Source organism: Prionailurus viverrinus, chromosome B4 (assembly GCF_022837055.1).
Source record: "Prionailurus viverrinus isolate Anna chromosome B4, UM_Priviv_1.0, whole genome shotgun sequence".
NCBI classification, from domain to species: domain Eukaryota; kingdom Metazoa; phylum Chordata; class Mammalia; order Carnivora; family Felidae; genus Prionailurus; species Prionailurus viverrinus.
In genome coordinates, this window is record NC_062567.1 from 71,329,908 (window position 1) to 71,355,458 (window position 25,551).

The window sequence follows — 25,551 nt, forward strand, 5'->3', positions numbered from 1 at the left end:
TTTTCAATTATTTTATTTTTAGTAAAATTTTTAGAATCCCTTTTCAGTAATATAAGTAATATCCCAACATAAGGCCATAATTGCATTTCCAACAATGAATTGTAGTCATCAGCTTCTGTTTTTCCCTCACTGACTGCGAGCTTCTGAGCACAGAGAACATGCCTCAGTCGACCTTGTACCTGGATGCCAAGCACTGTGCCTGGGTGTATCTAAGCGAAGGAAGAAAGGGAAATTAGCATGCATCAAAAATATTAAGCAACGTCTGCCTTCCTGGGCAAAGAAACTTCATGTTTAGCAATTTAGCAGTTAATATCTCTTAAAATACTGGAACTTTTTCTTTATAAATAAAGTATGACCAGGTTTCAGACAGCCTTGAAAATAAAGCAAATTATTGCATCCACAATCCCACCATGCAAATATAGGAAGGGTTAGCATTTTGATTTAGAAAGAAAATAAAACTAGCAGTTAGAATTAATCTATAATGCACTTAAAAGCATGCATTTTTTTGAAATATCCAGGTGTTTTCTTTAATTGACTCTGTTGTGGATAGCCCCATATGATGGTGCGCCTGGGTGGCTTAGTTGGTTAAGCGTCCGACTCTTGATATTGGCCCAGGTTATGATCTCATGGTCATGATCTCATGGTCTTGAGATCGAGCCCTGCATTGGGCTCCGTGCTGAGTGTGGAGCCCTGCTTGGGATTCTCTCTCTCCCTCTGTCCCTGTCCCTCCCCAACTCGTGCATGCACATTCTCTCTCAAAATAAAATTTTAAAGAATTTTGAAAAATTAATTAATTAAAAAATAAAATGCAAATCATGAATGTGAAAGGAAGATCCACTCAGATCCTTCTGGGTGGGAAAGAGATGATGCTCCCAGCATTTTTGGAGTCTAGGATGGAGCTTCTTTATTTGCACAGTTTATGCCAACACAGATCAAGGAAAAGAAGTGTTGTCCCTCCTAAATAACTAAGACAACTAACCCGGAACATGAAACATCTCAAATAGAGTTTTTGAGAGCTTCTCGCCTGGGATTTGACATAGCTATGTTCTTACACATCGTAACTGGGTGAACTGTGGTGAACTTGGCAATGGGACATTATTCAGCCTTTAGAAAGAAGGAAATCTTGTCACCTACAACAACATGGATGAACCTTGAGGACATCACGTTAAGTGAAATGAGGCAGTCACGATAGACAAATACTGTGTGATTCCACTTGGGTGGGGTATCCAAAGCAGTCACATTCATAGAAAGAGAAAATCCAAAGGTGGTTGGTTGCCAGGGACTGTGGGGATCAGCAGAGTCCTGCTTTAATGGATATAGAGTTTCAGATGTGCAACATGAAAATGCTCGTGCGATCCGTTGCACAACAGTGTTGTGAATATACTGAACACTACCGAACTGCACACTTACAAGTGGTTAAGATGGTAATAAAAAAGACAGAGAAAACTGGAATCAGAAAACTAAGCCAGTGGTTTGGAGTCTTCTAATTAAATTTGATTATTATTTAGAGGTAAGGGACATTGTTACATGAATTCAAAGCCCCATTCTCCTAGGATATTACATTATTCTTTGTGAAAAAGGTTTACAACCTTTTTTTTTTTTTTGCCCCCCTGAAATTCATGAACTGTGACTCTGGGACTAAGAGACCGAGACTCAGGAGGCCTGATCCTTAGTCCAAGCTCAGTGGTTAGCCTGGCTGTGATTCAGGCAGTTGTTTGACCTCCCGGAGCCTCAACTTGGCCTAAGCCCCTGCCATCTTCCCCACTTCTCAGGTCTGTTCCTGCAGGGATAGGGGCACACCGGTTCACAGAGCTGTGCCATCAAATGGGGTACTTGTCAGTATTTACATTTTATTCAATGTCATTTAAAGCCTATTTTTTATAACTAAATTACTAACATAATTTACTAATTATTTTATATTACTAAAGCATGGATACATGTATACTAATTTCTAGAGTAAACTGAGCATTTACTTAGCACTTTGCTTATTCAATCTCCTCTGCTGGATTTGGGCCAGAGAGGCTAAGTAACTTACCCCAAATCACACAGCTCCCAGGTTTCAGACTTGAACTCAACCTTTCTGCCTACAAAGGCCCTGCTCTGAAACCACTAAGCTACACACTGGAGCAGAGTAAAAAACTTGCACAAAACATAAGAATTCCCAGAAAATTTGCAGACAATTTTAAGAAGTCCTCACAGAAAGAGGTCTTTTATAAATTCGCCTCTCATTCCATCCGTCCTGCTGAAACCACCAAGGTGGCTCTTCTCGACCTATAACCTCCCAAACTCCAATTCTAGCCTCACTCCTCAACAACACAGAGATTTGCAGGTACTGACTTAGTGCAGAACTGAATTCGGTTACTAAAGTGAATTTGTTACAAGTTTTAATCCAGTCTCAGAATTCTTAGTACACGATCAGAGAAAACTTTGCGCCTCAATAGAAACAAATTATTCGTATGTGCCTGAAAGTGCTAAATGCAAGTGCCTTGAAGAGAAATTATCGAGAATATGCAGACTGTTGCAAGTCATACAAAGAAAACGCATACTGTTTTGTGGTTTGCCAAATGTGATCCTTTTTTAAGGTAGCCACTCACAGATTTGAGCATAAACACACAGCAGTTTGTTGAAATACGTGTATTTATAAGTACATATTCAGTGGGTTGATTTCGGGCCTGCTTGAAGCACTCCATTCCAAGAAGATAAGAAAAACCACAGTGTTCCTGGAAATAGAAAATGTGAATAAAATGATATCAGCTCATAGAAAGATTAGTTTACTTTAAAAATTTTTTTTAATGTTTATATATTTTTGAGACAGAGAGAGACGGAGCATGAACGGGGGAGGGGCAGAGAGAGAGGGAGACACAGAATCGGAAACAGGCTCCAGGCTCTGAGCCATCAGCCCAGAGCCTGACGCAGGGCTCGAACTCACGGACCGCGAGATCGTGACCTGAGCTGAAGTCGGACGCATAACCAACTGAGCCACCCAGGCGCCCCAAGATTAGTTTACTTTTAAAAATTGTTTTTAATGTTTATATATTTTTTGAGAGAGAGACAGCACGAGTGGGGGAGGGGTAGAGAGGGAATCCCAAGCAGGCTCCACACCATCAGCACAGAGCGCAATGCGGGCTTGAACTCACAAACCACGAGATCATGACCTGAGCTGAAATCAAGAGTCAGTCCCTTAACCCACTGAGTGACCCAGGCGCCCCAAAAGATCAGTTTAAATTAATCTATGGCCGGAACTGTGAAAGAGCTGTTAATATTAAAAGAACATTATTTCTGTCCTGATATTCATAGTATTTTTCACTGTCTAAAATACTTGGCTTTCATGGGTTTGCTTCTAAATAAATCACAGTTTAAAATACATTATAAACCTGTAATGGCCTATTAACATACATTAATAGAAACCAAAAGGCAAAACCTCATTCCCGACTAAATACAATTTTTGTCTACTCTGCTACCTGCAGCCCACGGGGCCAAAACAGACTAGAGAAAACCAAGCATCCATGCTGAGCACTCTCGGTTCAAATAGAGGCTCGCAGCCCCAAGTGAGCCTCCATTCTGTGCGGTAATTACAGCCTCCGTCATCTCCCAGATGATGATTTCGTATCTTCTCCTCTCATAGCACCTGCCTCGGGTTCACGCTCAGCTGGTGACCTAGACTTTGCTGCCTATTTCACTGAGAAAATAGCAGTCAGGAAAACTTCCCAAGCTTGCGCCCCCACACCTACCCGTACTCCGGCATCGTGCTTCTGTACTCAGCCTGATATCTAATGTGTGCTCCTATCCAAGGCCAACCCATCCACTTAGGCACTAGATCCCAACCCTTTCACCAACATTGCTCCAGTATTCCTCCTGCATCACCTAGTTTTCCCCATTTACTGACTCATTTCTATAAGGATATACACATACTATTACTGTTCACATCTCAAAAAGAAAGTTAAAAATCTCTTAACCATCCTTCCCCCTTCTTGGGGAAGAAAAATTTTACTCTACCCGTTAAGATTCTCCTGGGTGGTATAAGAATGTTAAATGAACATGAGACAGATTAACGGGGTCTGGGGGAATTAGTTCCTACGTACAGAGGTGTCATAGATACGGGACCTAAGAAGTGACCGAGACAGGCAGCTTTATACTTCCTAGACAAAGAAACATAAATTTACGAAGAATGGACAGGACAGGGGCGCCTGGGTGGCGCAGTCGGTTAAGCGTCCGACTTCAGCCAGGTCACGATCTCGCGGTCCGTGAGTTCGAGCCCCGCATCAGGCTCTGGGCTGATGGCTCGGAGCCTGGAGCCTGTTTCTGATTCTGTGTCTCCCTCTCTCTCTGCCCCTCCCCCGTTCATGCTCTGTCTCTGTCCCAAAAATAAAAAAAAAATAAATAAAAAAACGTTGAAAAGGATGGACAGGACAAAGAAAACTTCTGTTTGGGAATTGTCAGTTAGTAAGGAATCTAAACAGTATTGGGCCGAGGTAGTAAATTAGCAAAAGTAACAAGGTTTGTTTGTGTAGGCTTCTTCAACCTTGAGTTCCCTGTCTCTCATGATAAGGATGTCTCTCTTCCTCCTGGTGTAGGGAGCGTACCTTTCACATGGGAGATTTACGACCTGCTTTGCAGAGACGGAGGAGGGTCAGACTGTTTTTGTTACACTGGCTGTGTCTTAAATAATCTTAATTTAAAAAAGCATCATGCCATTGTGGCATATTTGGGGGCAACCTGCCCTGGGCTCCCACACTCTCCCGCTGACTTCTCATTCTTTGCTTCCCTTTATTTACAGTAAAACTCCTCCAGGGTGGTACTGTCTCCGATTCTTCTCTTATTCTTTCTTACCCACTCCAATCAACCTTTGTCCGTACTACTCAGTCAAGTCACCAATGTCCTACACTGTCCATACGCTATAGCCAACTGTCAACTGTCCCGCTTGACTTACTGGCTGTCTCTGACACAGACACTCTCTCTTGAGTCCTCCCTTGAAACACGTTTTCCCCTTGGCTTCCAGAACCTCATACTCTCCTAGTTTTCTTCCCGTTTCACTGACTCTTCCTTCTCTGTGTCCTGTGTGAGTTCCTCCTCAGCTTCCTGACCGTCTACACCTAAAGTGCCCCAGGGTTCAATTCTCAGACCTCTTTTCTTCTCTATCTTCACCTTCGACACTGGTGACAGCATCCAGGCCAAACTGATAGATCTCCGGCCTGGCCCTCTCCCCTCAACTCCAGACTAGTATATTCACATCCCCATTCAACATCTCAGTTTAGATGTGTATAAGGAATGCCGAACAAGCCCCAAATCGAACACTGGACCTCCACCCCCAAACCTGTTTCTCCTAAATTGTCTCCGTCTCAGTAAACAGCAACTCATCTTTCCTGTTGCTCAGGCCAAAAACCACAGGGCTAGACCTGCCTTCTGTCCTTTTTTTCTCACACCCCATCTTCTCTCCACAGCAAATCCTAGCATCTCCACCTTCGAAATAGATCTGGAGTCTGACCACGTCTCACGGCTCAGCTGATGTCACTCTGGTTCAAGCCTCACCTCCTGGATTATTTGATGACCTCTGAATTGGTCTCTCTGCTTCCACTCCTGCTCCACACAGTCCATAATAAGGTGGTGGACGTTTTCTGCTCAAACCCTTCGTGACGGCTCCCAGAGTAAACACCCAAGTCCTTTCCATGGCCCGCCATCTACCTCCCTTTCTTCTCTGACTCGATCTCTTGTGTCCGACTCACTTGTTCACTCTAAGCTAGTCACACTCACCTCTTTATTGTTCTCTCTGCTTGGAGCTGCCTTCCCCCAGATTTCTACATGGCGTTTCCATCACCTCCCTTCAGACTTTGCTCAAATCTCATCTTCTCTGGGAGGCCTTCTCCAGACCACTGCTGGTCCCTTCTGCCCTTTCCAGGTGCTCAGCTGGGTCTCCGTAACAAAAGGCAGATTGACAAGAGAAGAGCACGCAAATTAGCCTTCAGAAACAAATGACGCCCCCAAACAAGGTTAAGCCGGAGTGTTTTCTTACTCTGGGTTCGATGAAGACCGGTAGGACAAAGGGTACCAGCTAAGGGTGGTGAACTGGGGGAACTTACCCACAGCTGTTTGTTTGGATTCCTTGCTGAGTCCTGGTGTCTTCAGAGAGAAGGATGTTACTTTCTTCCAGGTAAGGGGAGGGCACCTCTCCCAAGCGGGCTTTACGACCTGCTTTGGGGGCGGGGGGCCGGGGGGGTCATAGAGTCCTTCCAGCACCTGCCATTTCACAAATTCCTTCAGCTTACACTATTCCGTATGAGGGAGTGCCATTCTGAGGTGATGTATCTGGAACCCTGTCACTACCCTGTTTAAAATTCCAACCCACAGCCCCTGAATCTTCCCCATCCAACAATCATGTTCCTATTCTAGCTAACATATTATTTTACTTATGTTTTTTAGTTGTCTGCCTCCCCCCATCCCAAATGTCAACTCTATAGGGGCAAGGCTTTTATTATTTTTTTTTTAATTTTTTTTTCCAACGTTTATTTTTATTTTTGGGACAGAGAGAGACAGAGCATGAACAGGGGAGGGGCAGAGCGAGAGGGAGACACAGAATCGGAAACAGGCTCCAGGCTCTGAGCCATCAGCCCAGAGCCCGACGCGGGGCTCGAACTCACGGACCGCGAGATCGTGACCTGGCTGAAGTCGGACGCTTAACCGACTGCGCCACCCAGGCGCCCCTTTTATTATTTTTTTTGATGCATTATTCACAGCTGTATCTCTAGCACCGAGAACGGAGTCTACCACGGTATTCCTCCTGCATCATCTAGTTTTCCCCATTTACTGACTTATTTCTATAAGCATACAAACGTACTATCACTGTTCCCATCTTAAAAGAAAATTAAAAATCTCTTAACCAACTTTCCCCCTTGCTGGGGAAGAAAAATTTACAAAATTTACAAAGTCTACAAAATTAACCATGGGCCACGGTTAATGATGTGGACATATTTTATTATACACTACTATATCCTTGGTGCTCTGGGTGTATTTTCTCATTTAACCATCACATCTATATAGTGGTTATTAACATTTTTTTAGTGTGTTAATTTTTTTTAATGTTTTATTTTGGGGAGAGAGAGAAAGACATTTCATGTGTTGATGTTTTTTTTAATGTTTTATTTTGGGGAGAGAGAGAGAGAGAAACAGCATGAGTGGGGGAGGGGCAGAAAGAGAGAGGCAGGCACAGAATCCGAAGCGGGCTCCGGGCTCTGAGCTCTGAGCTGTCAGCACAGAGCCTGACTCGGGGCTTGAACTCACAAACCGCGAGATCATGACCTGTGCCGAAGTCGGCCCTCAACCGACTGAGCCACGCTGGTGCCCCTATGTAGCAGTTATTATTGTCACTATTTGGTAGATGAGAAGATCAAGCCACAAGTCACTTCAGTGACTACCGATGTCATGCAGCCATAAATGACAGAATTAGTTTTCCAACTCAAGTCCGTGTGGGCCTCAGAGTCACTTCATTCACAGTATCGTAGCTCTGGTTTCAATTCACACTGTCAATACACATGCAGTTGCCGTATTCCAAATCCGTATCAAGGTTTAAGTGGTCCCCAGGCAGGGCACGAGGGCCCAAGTCAACTATAGTGCGACACCACAGGGAGGGCTTCGCCTAACTCCTTTAGAAGCTGTTGTGAGTCACAAGTTTTCCGTACCATTTCAAACATCTGGATATTGGGAACAATCTGGGTGATCGGTTTACCAAAGCCTTTCTGCAGTTTAGCATCTGCTCCGAGTGGGTTTCGTATTCGTTCCAGACGTCTGCCTTAAGTAAAAAGGGAAGTTGACTCTTCAAGAAAGAAGGAAGGAAGAGAGAATAAAATACTTCCGAGAGATATAGGTTATCTGTATAGAATATTTCTGGTAGAATAGATAAGCCAGTGACCATATTGCTTCTGGAAGGAAGAATGAGGGATTAGGAAACCAGAAAGGGGGAGGGACTTCTTGCTCATACCACTTGTACCTTTTCAAGTTCTGTGCCATTAAATACCGTCCCAAAATAGGCCGAATAATAACAGCAGGGCGCCCTTTCTGGCCTCCCGCTGAGAGGGCAGCGAAGAGGACACACTGTCATCATTGTGCCCCCGGGCTCTGAGCACCCCGTCAAGGTGACAGTCATTCAAGCTCTCTCCGATGGTCTCGGCTTCACCATCTGCAAGGTGACCATGATAAGTAAAGTTTGCCTTGCTTTACTAGCGGGGTCTGTTGTGAGATTCCAAGTGTAAAACCTTATACACGTGTAAGTGATCACGGCTGTTTAGGAAAAGTGTGGTGAAGAACGCAAGCCAGCTCACTGAGCTACGGAACACGGAATGGGGCCAGAATAGCAACAGTAACTGTCTCCATAGATAAGTTCTTGGAAGTGGGAAAATCTGTAGAAAAGCTGTTGTGTGGTCTCAAGCAGTGTTCTGTTAAATTCAAAGAGTAAAACAAGATTATCATTTGCACGGTGCCGGCTCTAGGCTTGGAATTAGGCCAGTTTGGGTCATCCTCCCTCGAGACCTCACAAGGGCTCTTCACCCTCACGGTGCACAGACTAGCCGGACTTCAGAGAACCGGAGCGGTTGAAAACTCATTTATGGAAATAAACAACGGCAAACTTTCAGTTATAGGACATACTAGCCTGAATTGTAAATATCTAGATGCAGCCTTGCCTTGAGACACAATAACGGTTGTAGTAAAAGTCATGGAAAAAATGCAAGATAACTTGCTTTATGGCTACTGATAGAATAAAAACAATGCGTAATGGATGCAGTTTTTGAGCCACGCTTTGGGTCGTCAATGAAGTGAAGGAAAATGGCATTTCTCAAGAAAAGGCTGCTAGGTTGTTTTATAGGCCAATTTACCTAAATAGCACGGTATTGATTTTTAATTGTTTTAAGTTTACTTATTTGAGAAAGAGAGCACACGAGAGCGAGCAGGGGAGGGGCAGAAAGAAAGGGAGGGAGAGAGAGAGACAGAGAGAGAGAGAGAAGCCCAAGCAGGCTCTGCACTGACCGTGCAGACATGGAACTCGAACTCACGAACCGTGAGAGCATGACCTGAGCCAAAATCCAGAGTCGGACGCCTAACTGACTGAGCCACCTAGGCGCCTCTAACTAGCATAGTATTTAAAAAACTAACACAAACTACGTGCACAGGGCACATATTTCTGGACTGTTCTGGAGCCCATTACTCTTGTTCATTAGTTATTTTATGCCACGGAGAAACGCTCTATCCTAAAGTGCTTAATACGCCGATAAAAGGCTCCCGGTTTGGGGCAAAACTTTTTTAGAGCTTCGTGTCCTTCTTCTTCTTTTCCGATTCGTTTCCTCCTTCTCTTTCATCTTGGTACCTGTAGGGAAGGGAATATTCCTCGGCCTTCAGATCACAGACAACAAAGCACTACGTGTATCTAACCAATCTAAAGACCGCTCTCCAGGTCCCTGCCGGTTTCCCGGCGGAACAGCAGAGGAGAAATCGGCAGGTCCTCGTGGGTCGGCCACTGTCTGAGCTTACTGGAGGCCTGTAGTTCTCCATAGTTCTGGGATGGGCTCTTCCACGCACAGGGCGGCGGGAGGGGAAAGGAGAGGATTTGGAGGCGTTGTGTCAACTAACGCAGCACATGAATGTGCATCACAAATCCATTTGAAGAGGGAACCGTCTGCTTCTTATCATCCCCTCCTGTTCTCTTTTCTCACTTCCCCTTCCTCTCCCCTCTTTCGGTCCTTCCCCACTCTGCCTTTTCAGCGGGGCGCAAGCTACAAGGCAGGAAGAACCGAGGGTCTGAGTTGTGAAAACAAAACAAAGTTTAAGAGTCAGTAAATACAAGCTACACCCAGATTACTGAGAAAAGTGAAATAAAAACCAGCTCAGAGCCAAATTCCGGGAAGATGCTGGATGTTGGACTGACTTCGTGTTTTCACATTTGTTGCCTTGAAGCTTTGGTCATTAGTCTTCCGGTTCCTAATACAAAAAAGTAAATGCTGACTCGTGTCATTGGCCTCAGATACCACCGGAAATGGCATCTTCTCCCCAGCCGCTGGCTCATAAGCATAGAAGCACCCAGGGGTGAACTTATCTGCCTTCCAGCCCAGGCCTGGCCTTCTGATCTACAGCCGAGAAAGGAGCCCGTCTAGGGAAGAGATCTCGGATCAACTGAGAGGTACATTTTCAAATCACCAGTTACTGTAATGAGTAAGTACTTTCCAGTTTTCCCATTTTATTTTAAGTATTAATTAGGATCCTCATTTCTTGGGCACTTACTGTAGAGAGGAATCACCGTCCTAACCCCCTTCACCCTACCCCCACTTAACTGGACAGCCCTGAAGAGACAACTGTTATTTTGTAATAAGAAAGATTTATGAACAATACTCTACCCTATCTCTAAAAACGTACAGTAAAAAGAGACAGCCAGTTGTGAACAGGAGAAAGGATGTGAAGCATCGGCTGTCTGTGCAATCTTGTATGTTGTGGTTGACCACAAAGGCTTGGCATCAGTTTTGACTCCCAGCTCTGCTTTTTATAAAATAGACGACCTTGGGCAGACAACTTCATCTTCCAAACTTAATTTTTGAATGTGTAAAATGGAGAAAAATAAAATACCAATGTCACAGATAACCAGGTAAAACACTTGGTATACTGGTGGAGTGGACACCAAATGTTACTGAATAACAAGTGAAGTTAGCATTTCTCAGTAATAAATTAAGTCCTTCACTTGACTGGAAAGCTCTCTTAACGAGCAACATCCTAACCCTTGAACATGCAGACATGGCTCGAGAATAACAACAACGAACATGTGCAAAGTTTACAGAGCATTGCATCTGATTTCCACAGTTAACCCTGGTGAGTGCAGAGCCGTTGACATGATTTTGTCACTGAGGGACAGAGACGCCGAAAGCCCGGCTGAACCTGGCAGCAGGAAGGGAAGCTCACGGGTCCAAACTCGGAGCTGAAGGGAGGAAAACAGGACTTGAAAAAAGCCAGTGTCAGAGTGAGATTGCCCGTTCCATTCTCCAGGCGAGCTTCTCTCCTCTTGGACCTTGTCTCTCTTCTGGTTCCAAGCCCTGCAGCTTAAAACTGGCAAAGTCCTTGGTCCCACTGCTGCCAACACACAGAGCGGTGGGAACGCAGGTCTTCCAGATCCGTCTATAGCATAGTGTAGCTAGGGAGCAAGGCGGACGAGAGACTGACTCTTAGAATCCCATTTAATTCAACCTTTTTATAGGGCCCTGGGGTGGCTCAGTCGGTTAACCATCTAACTCTTGCTTTCAGCTCAGGTCATGATCTCATGGTTTGTAAGATCAAACGCTGCATTGGGAGCCTGCTTGGGATTCTCTCCCTCCCTCTCTCTCTCTCTCTCTCTCTCTCTCTGCCCCTTCTTCACTTGGTCTCTATCTCTCTCTCAAAGGACAAAAAAAAATTAAAAGCTCTTTCCTGTGATCTCCTTAGAGGAGCACTGGAGGCCACTTCTCCCATCTGAATGCTGAAAACACAGGAGATGAAGTGAGCTCAGAGGTGGGAAACCCCAGCCTGCTGACTCAGCCTAACGTTCACATCACTGCTTAAAATGGCTCTTGTGGCCATTCCTGGAGACAGAACTTTCAGAATCCAAGCTGTTCATCTGTTGAAAGCAACTTAGTCTTTATTGGCTCCCCATCACCCTTCCTTTCCAACCATGGGAAAATTTTATTCAAATACTGGTTAGAATCTGGAGTAGTCAGCATAAGTATAAAGAATTTCTAAGTACAAACAGAGCTTAGCACAGCACTGAGTTTTCCACTGACCCATTAGGAGGAGGAATTAACTATCAGTGAATGAAAGCTGAACTGAGTTAACTTCATCCCTGCTGTTTCCTCATGGAAAAATTTAAAGCTGTGTACAAAACATTGCTTTGATTTGTTTTTCAACAGGGAATAAAAAGGAAAACGGTATGCAAATATTATTTTTCTAGATAAGACTATTTTTTCCTCTTAATTTCAACAAATATTTATAGCTGGGGTTAAAAGCTCAGGTTTTGGAGCCATAATTCCTCTTAAAGAAACAAAACAATATCTTTGGCTTATCTAATCAATCAGAAGATTCATTGGCAATGACAGACTAGTTATGCCTTTTCCTAGCTGCACCATCTTGGGTGATTTACATAACCTCTCCAAGCCTCAGTTTCCTTATTCATAGAGTGAAGATAATAATAGTCCTTACCTCATGAGTGGGCCCGGCAGGCAGTAACTGCTCAATGAATGCTAACCATTATGCAGAGGGGTAGAACGGTGGGGTGAGACCCACTCTCCAGGACTAGGATATACTGGGGTAGTTAATTATAGTACAAAATAGAACCAAGGACTAAGTCAGGGCATCTATCAGAAGGAGGAGGGACTTTCCTGTCTGGGGAAAAAAGGGAGGCTTTCAGACAGAACTTCATTTGAAACTGGATCTTAAGGCAGAAACAGAATTTCAGTAGAAGGGGTGCCTGGGGGGCTCAGTGGTTTAAGATTCCGACTTCAGCTCAGGTCATGACCTCAAGGTTCCTGGGTTCGAGCCCCACATAGGGCTCTGTGCTGACAGCTCAGAGCCTGGAGCCTGCTTTGTATCCTATGTCTCCCTCACTCTCTCTCTCTGCCCCTCCCCCTCTTGTGCTCTGTCTCTCTTTCGCTCAAAAATAAATAATAATAGGGGCGCCTGGGTGGCGCAGTCGGTTGAGCGTCCGACTTCAGCCAGGTCACGATCTCGCGTTCCGGGAGTTCGAGCCCCGCGTCAGGGTCTAGGCTGATGGCTCGGAGCCTGGAGCCTGTTTCCGATTCTGTGTCACCCTCTCTCTCTGCCCCTCCCCCGTTCATGCTCTGTCTCTCTGTCCCAAAAATAAACGTTGGAAAAAAAATAAATAAATAATAAACATTAAAAAATTAAAAAAAAATAATTTCAATAGAGGAGGGGGTTAGGGAGCACTGATGCTGAGCCACAGAGCAAACACGAAGAGGTGAGAAAAAGCTCAGAGTATACACAGGCTCTAAAATTCATCCACAGGCATTGGGGAGCGGCACAGAAGGAAGGATCCTATCTTGGGTTAAAAAACAAAGTTTATAAATACAACATGTTGGGCTTATGCTAGCATATCAAATGAAAGTGAAGATACAAAATTCAAAAGCCTAGATGATCACATTTTATGTGAGAACACGGAAACTAAAAACCATGCCATTTTAGAAGTCTTCAAAAGTAAAAAGACACACTTTCTTTATTTCTTATGTTTATTCATTTTTGAGGAGAGAGAGAGGGAGGGAGGGAGGGAGGGGCAGAGAGAGAGGGGGGACAGAGGATCTGAAGGGCAGACAGCAGTGAGCCAGATGTGGGGCTCGAACTCACGAACCAGGAGATCATGGCCTGAGCTGAAGTTGGACGCTCAACCGACTGAGCCACCCAGGCGCCCCAAAGACACACTTTCTTAAGAATTAAGAATAATTTACGGAAAGTACAAGAGGTAATCATAAACTCTAAAACAGAGGTGAACTCGATCGCTGTGCTCAGCTTCCCAAAATATATTGCAACACCCTTCTCCCTAAAGCATATCCTCAAGAATCCCATCTTATTTTTTAATGCCAGGAAATAGTTGAACGGTTCTCCGTCCAGGCTCTCATTCAAGGATTTTGAGGTTTCAGGAAGAGTGGAGACAGCCATATTCAGAGGCAGAGGTGATTTCCACCTGGTTATCCCCAACCAAAGTGGCAAGCCTCAATGATACATCAGCTCTCTGAAAATGCACAGCAAGAATATGCTGCCGTCATTCCCACAAAGGATCTGATATTTACCTTTAGGAAGATTGTCCAAAGGTCACAAGAGAATTATCTTAGGAATTCAGCCATGGTTTGATGGTAGGATAAATTGGCGTCTAGAGAATTTGAAAGTGATAAGAGGCCCACACAGAAGGTTACTCGTTGCCCCCTCCCCTTCCCCACCCCCTGGGAACTTCATTCCACTCACCTGAATGCGTCTGGACCTCAGGAGACAAGTTTGGGCTGGCTTAATTTATTGAGCACTTAAAAACGCGGTGGACCTCACGCTAGTGACTTCGTTCATTTAACCCTCGCTTCTAAAGAGATTCGTGGTATTATTCTCGTTTTGCTGATGAGGGTTCTGGAGTGCAAAAAAATGACTTAAACGGCCCTGGGTCTCAGAGGCTCGTAAGCGGTGGAACCGGATATAAACCCGGGGAGCTGATTCCGAGCCCCCCTCTGAGCCACTGGGCTTTGCCGCAATTCAGGAGGCATCTGCATACAAATGGTGATTGATAAGGAGACTTGGATAATTTGTTTCCATCCGAAGTGGGACTTTTTCTGGTGGGGGGAAGGGTGCTGTGAATAATTGCGCTGGAAAAACAGGGGGCAAACCTGAACAGTTTGGGGCAAACAGAAATGTGAGAGGGGAGGGATTTACCCAGGGAAAGAGTGTTGAAGAAAAGAAGAAAGGAGCCCATTAGTAGGTCTTGAGAAAGACCAACAGTAGAGGAGTTGCCCGAGAAAGAGAAACTCACACCGGATCCTGGGGGAGGTGAGCCGGGATACTGGAGTGTCAGCCTGGGGCAGTTTTCCTCAGGGAGTCACCTGGGGCGCCCCCAAGACTCCAGGAGCTGGGAAGGCTTTGGGTGATAAGGCCCACGAGGTGGCCTTTAACAGGAGCGGCCGGGAAATCACTGGTGATTTACTGACCAACATTTCTTGGGTTTGGTGGAGTTGGAAGCCAAATGAAAGTAACAGGAGTGAGTGGGAGGTGAGGCCCCAGCCACAGCCCGTGCAAATAACCCGTTTCCAAAGTGGCCTTGGAGGGGAAGCAAAAGATAGGACTGTCCTGGAGGTGGAGTCAAAGAAGTTTCCTTTCTTTTTGAAAGCAAGAAACCAGAATGCGTTTAGTGCTTAAGGGAAGGAACCGGCCACAGGAGAGGGAAGAAAAAGTAGAATGCGTAATGACCCCCTCTCCAGGGGACAGCGTGGAGCAAAGTTCCTGAGCCGCCAGAGCTGAGGAATTACCTTTACACCTGAGCAGGTACAGCTGTGCCTCTGCGGGAGGAAGGGGGCACCGTGGGCTGGAGGGCTTGGTGCAGGGGAACGGGAGCGAGGTGCCGTCTGCGGGCTCGGGTTTTCTCTGCCGTCCCAGCGGGGAGGGGTTGTTGTGCGCGCCAGGCGCTGTACTAGGCCCTTGACAAACAGTGACGTGATCTCTTTTCGTCTTCACGGCGGATCGGTGATCGGTAGGCGATCTACCTCACTTTACCTCCAGAGGAGGCGGTGGCTCAGAACGGTAGGCAGTCGGCCCAAGCGCACACGGCTGCTTGGGGCCAGAGTCCACGCCTGACTTGAGTGTCTCCAGGGAAGGGAAGGCCGGCTGCCTGTCTTTCCGTTATCTTTCGGTCTCAGGGTAATAAGAGGTAGGAAGTTAGCGAATACAGTTTAAATACTGATTGGAGACCGGAATGTGGAAGTTTGTCATAGACTGCACATGATTGAAATAGTATGTTTGTTTATAGGGATTGCTTTGATAGTTTTACCCTAGGAGATCCTTTCGTAAAACAGGAGTTGTTTCTTTCTCTTTTCTTTTTTTTATGGGGCTATTGAATAAAAGCTCCATAGTTTGTTTCGTTTTTATAGAAGTCACCTGCATATCAGGTATTATGAAGCCACCCTTCATTTGTAAAGGATGCTACCTGCATTTCGTTCTAAAATCCGTAAGAAAATTTTATATTAGACTGTTCCCACAGGGAAAATACGCTGCCTGGCGGATTTTTACACTTGGCCATTTTTACACTCTAAAAGTGTGTGAAATTCTTCTGTGGATACTTTATTGCAAAAGAATCCCAAATTTAAGATTGTGGCCCCAGGGGGATGGTGCTGATACACCTCGATTATGTCCGCGGTGAGTCCTGCCTCCACCAGGAAAACCTGCAGCCCACTTCGTTGCCTGCCTTCCTTCTTCCTTCCTTCCTTTCACCGTTCACCTTTATTTATTTTTGAGAGACAGAGTGTGAGCGGGGGAGAGGCAAAGAGAGAGGGAGACACAGAATCAGCCTCCAGGCTCCAAGCTGTCAGCACAGAGCCCAACGCGGGGCCCAAACTCACGGACCCCAAGATCATGACCTGAGCTGAAGTCGGACACTTAACCGACTGAGCCACTCAGCGCTCCACGTGGAGCCCACTTTGAAGATCACTATTCTAGGTTTCAGTTTTCCATTTCCGTCACTTGTGTTTGAGATTTTAGATGTGCATAAGGATTCATTCCCTGAATAGCCAAGTAAGAAATATGGGCCATATAGGGATGGGGTAGAGGAACCTTGACAGTAGTTGGGGGATGTGAGTCACTTTGCAGAATGACAACTGTCACAGCCCCCAGATAGACACAGGTGATCTCCAATTTGTACTGAATTAATTAATGGGCTGCAGAGCTGAGGCCTATTTTAGAGGGGAAGTTACCTGGAGTGGGGGATTAGAATCCCAACTTTCTAGGGGCTGATATTTGCAAAGAATTTGCGTTCTTTACCATAGTAAATTATTTACCGTAATATTTCACACTATTTTATGTATTTTTTAAAAATTTGCTCTCAGGGGCACCTGGGTGTCTCAGTCGGCTTCAGTTCAGGTCATGATCTCACGGTTTGTGGGTTCGAGCCCCGCATCGGGCTCTGTGCTGACAGTTTAGAGCCTGGAGCCTGCTTCGAATTCTGTGTCTCCCTCTCTCTCTCTGCTCCTCCCCTGCTCATGCTCTCTCTCTCTCCTTCATAAATAAATAAATAAATAAATAAATAAATAAATAAAATTTGCTCTCAGAACCACTTTTAAACATAGTAGGCCGGCATTATTTTCCCCTTTTTTGTGTTATATGGAAAAGAGTGTGTGTTAACGGACTTGCCCCAGATCAAAAGAGCAGTCTCTTGAGAATCAGCAATCCTCAGGCCATTCATTAAGCTTTCCCAAAGAGAAGTTTGAATTGTTTGTTTTTCTTCTTAGAAAACTTACTGTGACACACAATTTAATTTTTGACAAGTTTAAATCCCGCTTAGAAAATTCAGCAAATGCCAAGACACAGCGGTAAATTCGTGAAAAATAATAATCTTATTTGTACTATCTGTTCCGTTTAAATAGATGTAAGGGGATCTTGGAAAGTTCCACACATTGATTTGATTACGAAAAATGCAGGTAGAAAAAAATGAACTATTTATATTCCCAACATAATGTTGCATTAAGATGGTTAGTCTTATGCAAGAAATTTTTTAACTAGTTGCAAGTACTTCCTATAACTAATCAAAACAACATCCTAATTGTTAGTGTTTAGCTCTGATTTAAGGCTTCTCTGCAGGGTCTCTAGAGCAACTGACCTATATCTGTGTCTGTCTTCCTGTAACTAAAGATCAATAAGAAAAGAAATTAACCTAAGTTCTACAACACGTTGATGAATGAAAAACAAATGTTATGTGTTTGGCTCGTGATAGTTATACAAGCAATAGTCAGTGATTTATAAGTCTTGGTGCTTATGAAGGTTATTAAAAAATTAATTACCCCCAAACAGAAATCTAAGCAAAATACTTGAAAGTAATTTATTGTAGTAGTAGCCATTATTAATGCATATTTCTGTAAGAGTGTTAGTCAACGTCCAAATAGAAAGCATGGAACTAGGGGCGCCTGGGTGGCTCAGTCAGTTAAGCGTCCGACTTCGGCTCAGGTCATGATCTCATGGTTCATGAGTTGGAGCCCCGCGTCAGGCTCTGTGCTGACAGCTCGGAGCCTGGAGCCTGCTTCAGATTCAGTGTCCCCTCTCTCTGTCCCTCCCCCGCTCATTCTCTCTCTCACTCTCTCCCTCTCTGTCTCAAAAATAAATAAATATTCAAAAAATTTAAAAAAAGAAAGCATGGCACTAACTTATGATTTGAGGAATCATCATCAAACTCTTTAAAAAAAAAAGTTTTAATTTGACGTTGGAATCACACCTTGCAAGGATCACCCAAATACCTCCTCTCCCCCTCCTGACTCTTCCATCTGGCTTTGGCGCTTCGTTTACATATATCCACTGTAGCCACTGGCACCTTCTACAATACGTGCCTTTCTGAGTCCGTTTCCTTTCCCCTCCTCTTGAGAGAAGAGACCGCCTTTTTATACCTAGTCCTTCCATCTAGCACAATAGCTGGTTCTCAGTGACCTTTACTGAATGAATGAATGAGTGAATGAATCTATCTATAAAACAGCTACCAAAACTAATAAGGGAGTTGAGCACATTTGAAGCACATTTTTAGCCTAGGCTAAAAAGCCCCAAAATCTGTTTTCAACTCCCTTTTTTGTTTCATTTTTTTTTTATAAATAAACACTTTGAAATTGGAACGTACCAGCCTTTTTTTTTTTTTTTTTTAGAACAGAGAAGATTTAACTCTCAAGTTTTCTTCCTTCACTACCTCCACCCCCCAGAAGTCACTTTTGTTTTTGTTAGGTTTTTTTTAATGCTTGGTATCTTAGTTTAAATGATTCTTTCCCAGGGCGAGAATCCGAAGGGTGTCTGATTTGCTACTCCTGTTACAGGGGTGGCGCTCTTTATCAAGAATTTCATGAATTTCCTTTCAGTTTAGCTTCTGACTGGAGTGCTCTTTCCCAGTCATTTTCTCCCCTCTTCGTTTCCACAGTCTGATCTGCTCACAGGCTCCATTTGCAGAAGGACGATGAGAAATTCCCAGGGAGACGTTTTGCCCAGTGTTGACGCTGAACCCTTGTAGCTGCATTTGGGTGGGTTAAGTTCACTGGTGGGGACAGAGGGCAGCCAGAATTCCTCAAACACTGTGAGAGGCCTGGGAGTCTGCAGAATTTTGTTTTGGTTGTTCTGAAATCCAGGTCACTTAAATTTTTGCGTGTCTTTTGGTTGAGATCAAGGGATGGGATGAAATATGTACACTCTCACTCACAGCCCCCCAGCCCGAGTACGCATAAACCACCTTTCTCCGGCTCGCAGAGGCAATAGTTGCCTGCCTTTGCATAAAGACCTACCAAGGCACTCTTCTCTCCTGTCTTCAAATATCTCCGGGACATGGGCCAAGATCTTGTATTCGCACCAGTCCGCAGGGCATTCTGTTGTAAAGGATGCAGGGCATTCTGTTGTAAAGGATGTCTCCTACCGAGAGACCAGAGACCGACTTTGGCGTTCATGGCTTTAAATTTTAGCTCCATCAGATCACATAGGAATATCCTTCCCTGTAAAACGGAACTAATAAAAATTATCTCATAAATGGGATTACATTTGTAAAGCTACTGGCATCCAGTAGCCACTCAACAAACACAGATTTTTGCTTTTCTTCAAAATCTTTCACTTAGGTCATATCATTTGCTCTTCACAGAACCCTGCTGGGCAAACGGCACACGTTCTGTAAGCACCCCCCACCCTTTTCATAGATGATTAACCTGGTGTTTTGAAACTTGCTCAGTAATAATAATAACAACGAACTCTTATCCATGCTTGCTACTTGTCGGGCATTGTTCTAACCATTTTACATTTAGTCCTCACAAGTCTATGAAGTGAGCGCTAAAATTCCCATTTCACAGATGAGGACCATTAAGGCAGTGAAAGGCTACGTCATTGCCCAAGGACAAAGAGCTGGCAAATAGAATAGTTGAGATTCAAACCCAAGTAGTGTTGCTCCGAAAGAAGTGCTCTTCACCAGTATACTTCAGTGCCCCTCTTTCCCACGGTTTTTAACTAGTAGATTGGATTCCCATCTGTGAGTCCCAAGTCTAGAGCACACTTCAGACTCAGAGGAGGAATGCATTAGATCCAGTAAACAAAATACCCTCCTGGAGACAGCACCAGGTTATCCGATCTGCCAGCCGGGACTAGGCACACAATAGGACCAGAGAGCCAGCCCAGGGAAGGTGCACACAGCCGAGCAGCATGAGAAGCTGAGATGCCCTGGGAGGAGATTTCCCTCTTCACTTTGCCCTTTGGAGACTGGGGTCTAGGGCAAAGGAGGACTATTTGTTCACAGAGACCCTGAAGGTCCACAGCACCTGTTCATTCAATGGTACTTAGCGCTCTTTGTATTGTACTTAGCCGTGAATATTTCTGAAGGGCTCCTGAAGGGCGTGACCAGGTTTTACTCATTTTTCTACCCTCCATGTGGAGCCCATAGTAGGTACTTAACAAATGTGAGCTGGATGAATAAATGGTTGCAAACCAAGGGACATCCCTGAGCCCCAAAGGGATTTGGGGTTTGCTTTATGTTTTATTTTGTTGCACCGCAATGAACTACATCTCATTTTTAAGCTTTTTTTTTCTGATAGCGAAAACATTTAAATGAAGATTCTTTGGGGACAAATAAGCCAATATTTTCAACTCTTCTCTTAGGGCAACTCTTTTATATTCTACCCATTTTCATGTTTTTATGTTTGTACATTACCCATTTAAAACCACAAATAGTATGACTTTTAGAAACTGAATGTGTGATTTAATAATAGCCATCCACCCCCACCTATTAAAATGCTTCCTAATGCATAAAAGCCTACAAATATCAAGCCACAATGGATTTTATTGACTTCTGTGTAAGTGTATGAAGTGGATGCCATGTTCCTCTCCATCTGAGATTTGTTGGTAATATTGGACTGTGTTTCTCCCTTGTAATCATTAATGGGCATGGTTGTAAATGGCAGCTTTAAAATAAACGTAAACTGGGGTGCCTGGGTGGCTCAGTCGGTTAAGCGTCCGACTTCGGCTCAGGTCACGATCTCGCGGTCCGCGGGTTCGAGCCCCGCGTCGGGCTCTGGGCTGATGGCTCGGAGCCTGGAGCCTGCTTCCGATTCTGTGTTTCCCTCTCTCTCTGCCCCTCCCCCGTTCATGCTGTGTCTCTCTCTGTCCCAAAAATAAATAAACGTTGAAAAAAAAATAAACATAAACTGAAGTTTTGAAGATGAGTTTCACAACTCTTAACATTTTATTCAATGTGCTGAGGAGGAAAAACTTTTCTTCTACCCTCTTAGGTTCAGTATCTGGGGCCCTGTGAATTAAACAGAGACAGGTTAAAAGGAGAAAAAGCACACCATTTTTGTTAATATTTATGTGTGCAAGAGTTCACCAAAAAGAAATGAAACTCAAAGAAGCAGATTCGGGGGCTTACATATTATTTTAACAAAGGCAAAGGGGCTTGGGCTTCATGTGATGATGAATTGTGGGGAAGAACTCAGAAATATATAGGGGGACTAATGGAAAATCAGGGCTATTTTAGTAAAGTCTCTTTATGCAAACTCATCTTGGTGTCGACAACTCCCTGTCTTCTTCCTTGACTCTTCTCTCCCTGGTGGGGGAAGGATCACCTGCGCCAAAGGGAAATTTGTACACTGCTTTTAAGCAAATAAGGGAAGTTCTGAGAACACTTCCTATGTCTGTTGATTCTTAGTTGCTTTCAGCTCAAAATAATCCTTACACCAAAATGGCATCTTTGGGGATGGTGTATTCTGATCTGCTTCCTACGGAAAGTAAAGAATATTACAGCTGAAACGTGTGCATTACTTCCAATGTTACTGCCTTTTTCACAAGTCCTATTTGCAAAACAAAAACAAAAACAAAAAAACCACACACACACACGAACAAAAATCCAGCAGCTTCCTTGTTAAGGAAATCTGTTTTCATATGTTTTCTGACCTGGCACCTGTACTTTTCTGTTGTTTGTGGCATTTCCGTGAGTTCTTTTTAAGTTATTAAAAGTAAGGTACAATTATATAAAGTCTATTTACAAAAAAGGGGAGAAGGCAAGTCATCCATAGCCGGACCTTTTCTATTACGAACTACGCTTTTGCATATTTTCTTTCAGTGTTATCTACATGCTATAGTTGGAGTGAGGCAGGGCATGTAACATATCACCACAGGCTCTGTGCTGTTGCTCGCTCACTGTGCTCATTACTGAGCAGCTGCAGGGTTGACCTCAGCACTCTTCAGTCCTCAGACACCTGAGCTGCCTGCCCAGGGGCAGTCTGACTTCTAGCCAGGGGACGAGGGCCCGTGGGGTTGGCCGCTTCTGGCCCGGTGGAACTTGGGCCTCCAAGAGCCGCTGCAGAGGCTCACAGGTTAAGGTGAAGCCTGGCCGATGGGCTTATGGCTCCGGGCTCCCTTCTTGCTCTCTTCCCACTGCCAGGCTGAGGGGAGTGGACTTCCCAGGCCAACCCTCCATCCCCTTGCCTGAGTCTTGCCACACGAGGGCCCGCCCAGGGTGGGTCCCTCCCAGCCACTCTCTCCTTCTGTCCTAGCAACCTGAAGACCTCCCGCGTGGAGAGGAAAGACCTAGGCAGCGCACCATGGCCGTCACGGCCCACCTGCTGGCCGCCGACGTGCAGCAGCTGCTCCACAACAAGTTCGTGGTCATCCTGGGAGACTCTGTCCAAAGGGCCGTGTACAAGGACCTGGTGCTCCTGCTGCAGAAGGACCTCCTGCTCACTCCCACCCAGCTCAAGGCCAAGGGGGAGGAGAGCTTTGAACGGGACAAGCTGGTGGACGGAGGCCAGCGGGGCCCCATGCACAACGGCACCCAGTACCGGGAGGTCCGCCAGTTCTGCTCCGACCACCACCTGGTGCGCTTCTACTTCCTGACGCGCGTGTACTCCAGCTACCTCGAGGCCATCCTGCAAGAGCTGCAGTCCAGCCAGCACGGCCCCCCGGACGTGATCATCATGAACTCCTGCCTCTGGGACCTCTCCAGGTATGGTCCGGACTCCTGGAAGAGCTACCTGGAGAACCTGGAGAGCCTGTTCGAGCGCCTGGGCCAGGTTCTGCCCGAGTCGTGCCTCCTGGTGTGGAACACAGCCATGCCCGTGGGCAAGAAGATCACCGCGGGCTTCCTCCCGCCGGAGCACCGGCCTGAGGATTCCTCCCTGAGAGACAGAGTCATCGCGGCCAACTTCCACAGCTCTGTGGAAGCGAAGAAACACGGCTTCGATGTGCTGGACTTGCACTTCCACTTCCGCCACGCGGGGCGCCACCTGCAGCGGGACGGAGTGCACTGGGACGAGCTCGCGCACCGCCACCTCTCCCAGCTGCTGCTGGCCCACGTGGCCGACGCCTGGGGCGTGGATCTGCCCCGGCGGTACCCGGTGGGCCCCTGGATCCGGGATGGCCCCGCGAGGACCGGACCCGGCCGGGGAGTTGAGCGGCAGCCCCAGGCCAGCCCAGATCAACCGTCCATGCCTCCTGCCGGGTACCGCCCCCTGCTCCCACTTCCCCATCTACCCCCGCCCCCGCCTCCCCTCCTGCCCTTGCCCCCACATCCTCGCCCGTTTCCCTTTCACCCTGTGATGACCAGATTCCTGTTAGGTCCCCGAGATCACTTTTCCGCCTCAGACCATCCTTTCCAGTCAGATCAGTTCTCCTCAAACCATTTCCATTCAGATGTCCCCTCACCTACCCAGACAGGATTTTCCTTTGAAGATGATCCCCAGCCACCCAGGCCCCCTTTCCCCACACCCTACCTGCAGCGGGCCCCTGTGGTTCATAGGGGGTTTCCCCGGCATCTACCTCGTGGCCCCTATGTGCCCTGGGGTCGGCGGCCCAGATCTTCCAAGAGACAGGCCCCATCCCACCCACAGCCAAGGCCTCAATAAACTGACTTGGGGGCCTTACTCCTCATGGTGGACATGGACTGGGCAGATCATCTGACTCTCCTGAAACAGCCTGACCTTGTTAACAGAAGCCTTTGGTCCCTGCTTGGACTTCTTTTTGGTCATTGATGTTGCTAATAATGGCCTAGAAGAGCCCTTCAACCATTTTTGTTGGCTGTGGCCTTTTCCTCCAATCGCTGGCGGTGACCAAGCATTATTCCTGCCTCTCCACTCCCTGTCCTCTTTGTCTTTTTGTAAACCTAAACTTGAAATAAAGAAGTAGTTTCACAAAAGTAGTTGTAGATTTTGCGTGTGTCTGTATGTAATGGTGCCTCCCCTTTCCATTAAATAATTCGCTTAAAAAGCAAAGACGGTATCTGTTGACTTGAGTGTTTATGGCATCTACTTGGCAAACTATTCAAAGTGGAATTTGTCTAAAATCATTCTGAGGCTTTCCATAAAATACACCTGATTCCTTACGAATAAGCAGAAGAACTTTAATTTTTTGTGGGCTTTTCTAGAGATTCTCAAAGACTCATTGAATTTTAAAACTGGGAAGACTGGGGGCGCCTGGGTGGCTCAGTCGGTTAAGCGGCCGACCGGCTCAGATCATGATCTCGCAGTCCATGAGTTCGAGCCCTGTGTGGGGCTCTGTGCTGACAGCTCAGAGCCTGGAGCCTGTTTCAGATTCTGTCTCCCTCTCTCTGATCCTCCCCCGTTCATGCTCTGTCTCTCTCTGTCTCAAAAATAAATAAACGTTAAAAAAAATTTTTTTTAAATAAAAAATAAAACTGGGAAGACTGAATATATAATATTTAATGCAAACAAGGTAACTGCAGCTAAGCATGGTGAGTAACTTGTTCTAGGTCACGCAAGAGCCCTCATCCACCAGTCTTTCCTACTTTATGGTATAACTTTCAAACCACAGGACTAATTTATACCAACTAATACCAAACCAAGAAGGACAGGTTACCAAACATGGTCCTTCTATGAAAATGATGGTGAAAACCCCTCGTAGCTCCATAACTCCAGAAGTTTATTGGTTAGGTGTGCAATGAATTACATACGTACACTAGAGTGGATGGCATGCTTGTGACTTTATGATTTTTTGGACAGTCTTGAGTTCGCGACTTGAGAAAATTAGAAAAAAGTAAGTTGCATTCAATGGCAATGTCTATCGCCATCATAGAATAAAACTACCAGTGGGAAGGGAACACGCAGGACACGACTTGGACAGATGGCCATGGCCAGCTCTTCTCTGTTTTGTGGGAATGTTAACATCACCAAGACTTTATGTTCTAGGCCCTTTATCACCCTAGACTAGTGAAGTGTTAGCACTTAGCTAAAATAGCCCAAACAGGTCATGACTAACATTGAATGATAGATTATTCCATTGGGTTGATTTGACTGGTTTATGAGCCCTCCCCTGGACCATTCCTGAACTTGACAAGTTCAAGTGTCAGAAAATGTTATCCCACAAAAAATGAAATTTGTGAAATCACACATACACACACACAAATAGATGAGATCAGCTCTCTATAGAAGAAATACACAGCAGCTTTTAATCTACTAAAAAACCATGAAATTTGTGGGGAATAAGACCTTCGTCTTACTTACTTTGTGTCTTAAATCCCAGCGCAAATGTATAGCACTTAGTAAGTACTGAATACTGTTTCTTAAATAAATTAGTGAATGAATACGGGGTGTATAAGTCTTCCTGGTGAAACTTACCCAAGTCTCTGACATCTAATCACCATAGCACATCTGAAGGAATATTGCTGAAACAAACACGATGACGACATTCCAGGACTCTAGAAAGGTGGAGTCTGCATGTCAGAATTTGCCAGAACATACCAGCAAACTCAGGACAGAGAGTACCTGTCCAACCAATGTAAATGTGCTAATCCCAAGGAGGAGATTAATGCACTGGGCTGTAAGATTTGGTGAAATTAGCCATCGA

The 25,551-nt window shown here is 45.4% G+C and overlaps 1 protein-coding gene and 1 long non-coding RNA gene across 4 annotated transcripts in view; one reads left to right on the forward strand and one right to left on the reverse strand.

Annotated features, from left to right (window-relative positions):
• The window catches only part of PCED1B (PC-esterase domain containing 1B), a 138,324-nt gene extending 114,187 nt beyond the window's left edge, over positions 1 to 24,137 (forward strand). The window contains exons 3-5 of one of the 3 annotated variants that reach the window (XM_047865465.1): positions 10,007 to 10,194; positions 14,876 to 15,030; positions 22,248 to 24,137. In XM_047865465.1, coding sequence (XP_047721421.1) covers positions 22,296 to 23,594 — 1,299 coding nt within the window. In that variant the 5' untranslated portion in view covers positions 10,007 to 10,194; positions 14,876 to 15,030; positions 22,248 to 22,295 and the 3' untranslated portion in view covers positions 23,595 to 24,137. Of the gene's footprint in view, positions 1 to 10,006; positions 10,195 to 14,866; positions 15,031 to 22,247 lie in introns of those variants that run through there. The other 2 variants (XM_047865464.1, XM_047865466.1) reach the window with 2 other exon arrangements.
• LOC125169741 (uncharacterized) lies at positions 48 to 6,461 on the reverse strand. Its single transcript, XR_007153791.1, has 3 exons — positions 5,752 to 6,461; positions 2,595 to 2,720; positions 48 to 209 (listed from the first exon to the last, which is right to left on the reverse strand). It is a non-coding gene; the product is annotated as an uncharacterized LOC125169741 (long non-coding RNA).
• Positions 24,138 to 25,551: the final 1,414 nt, after the last annotated feature.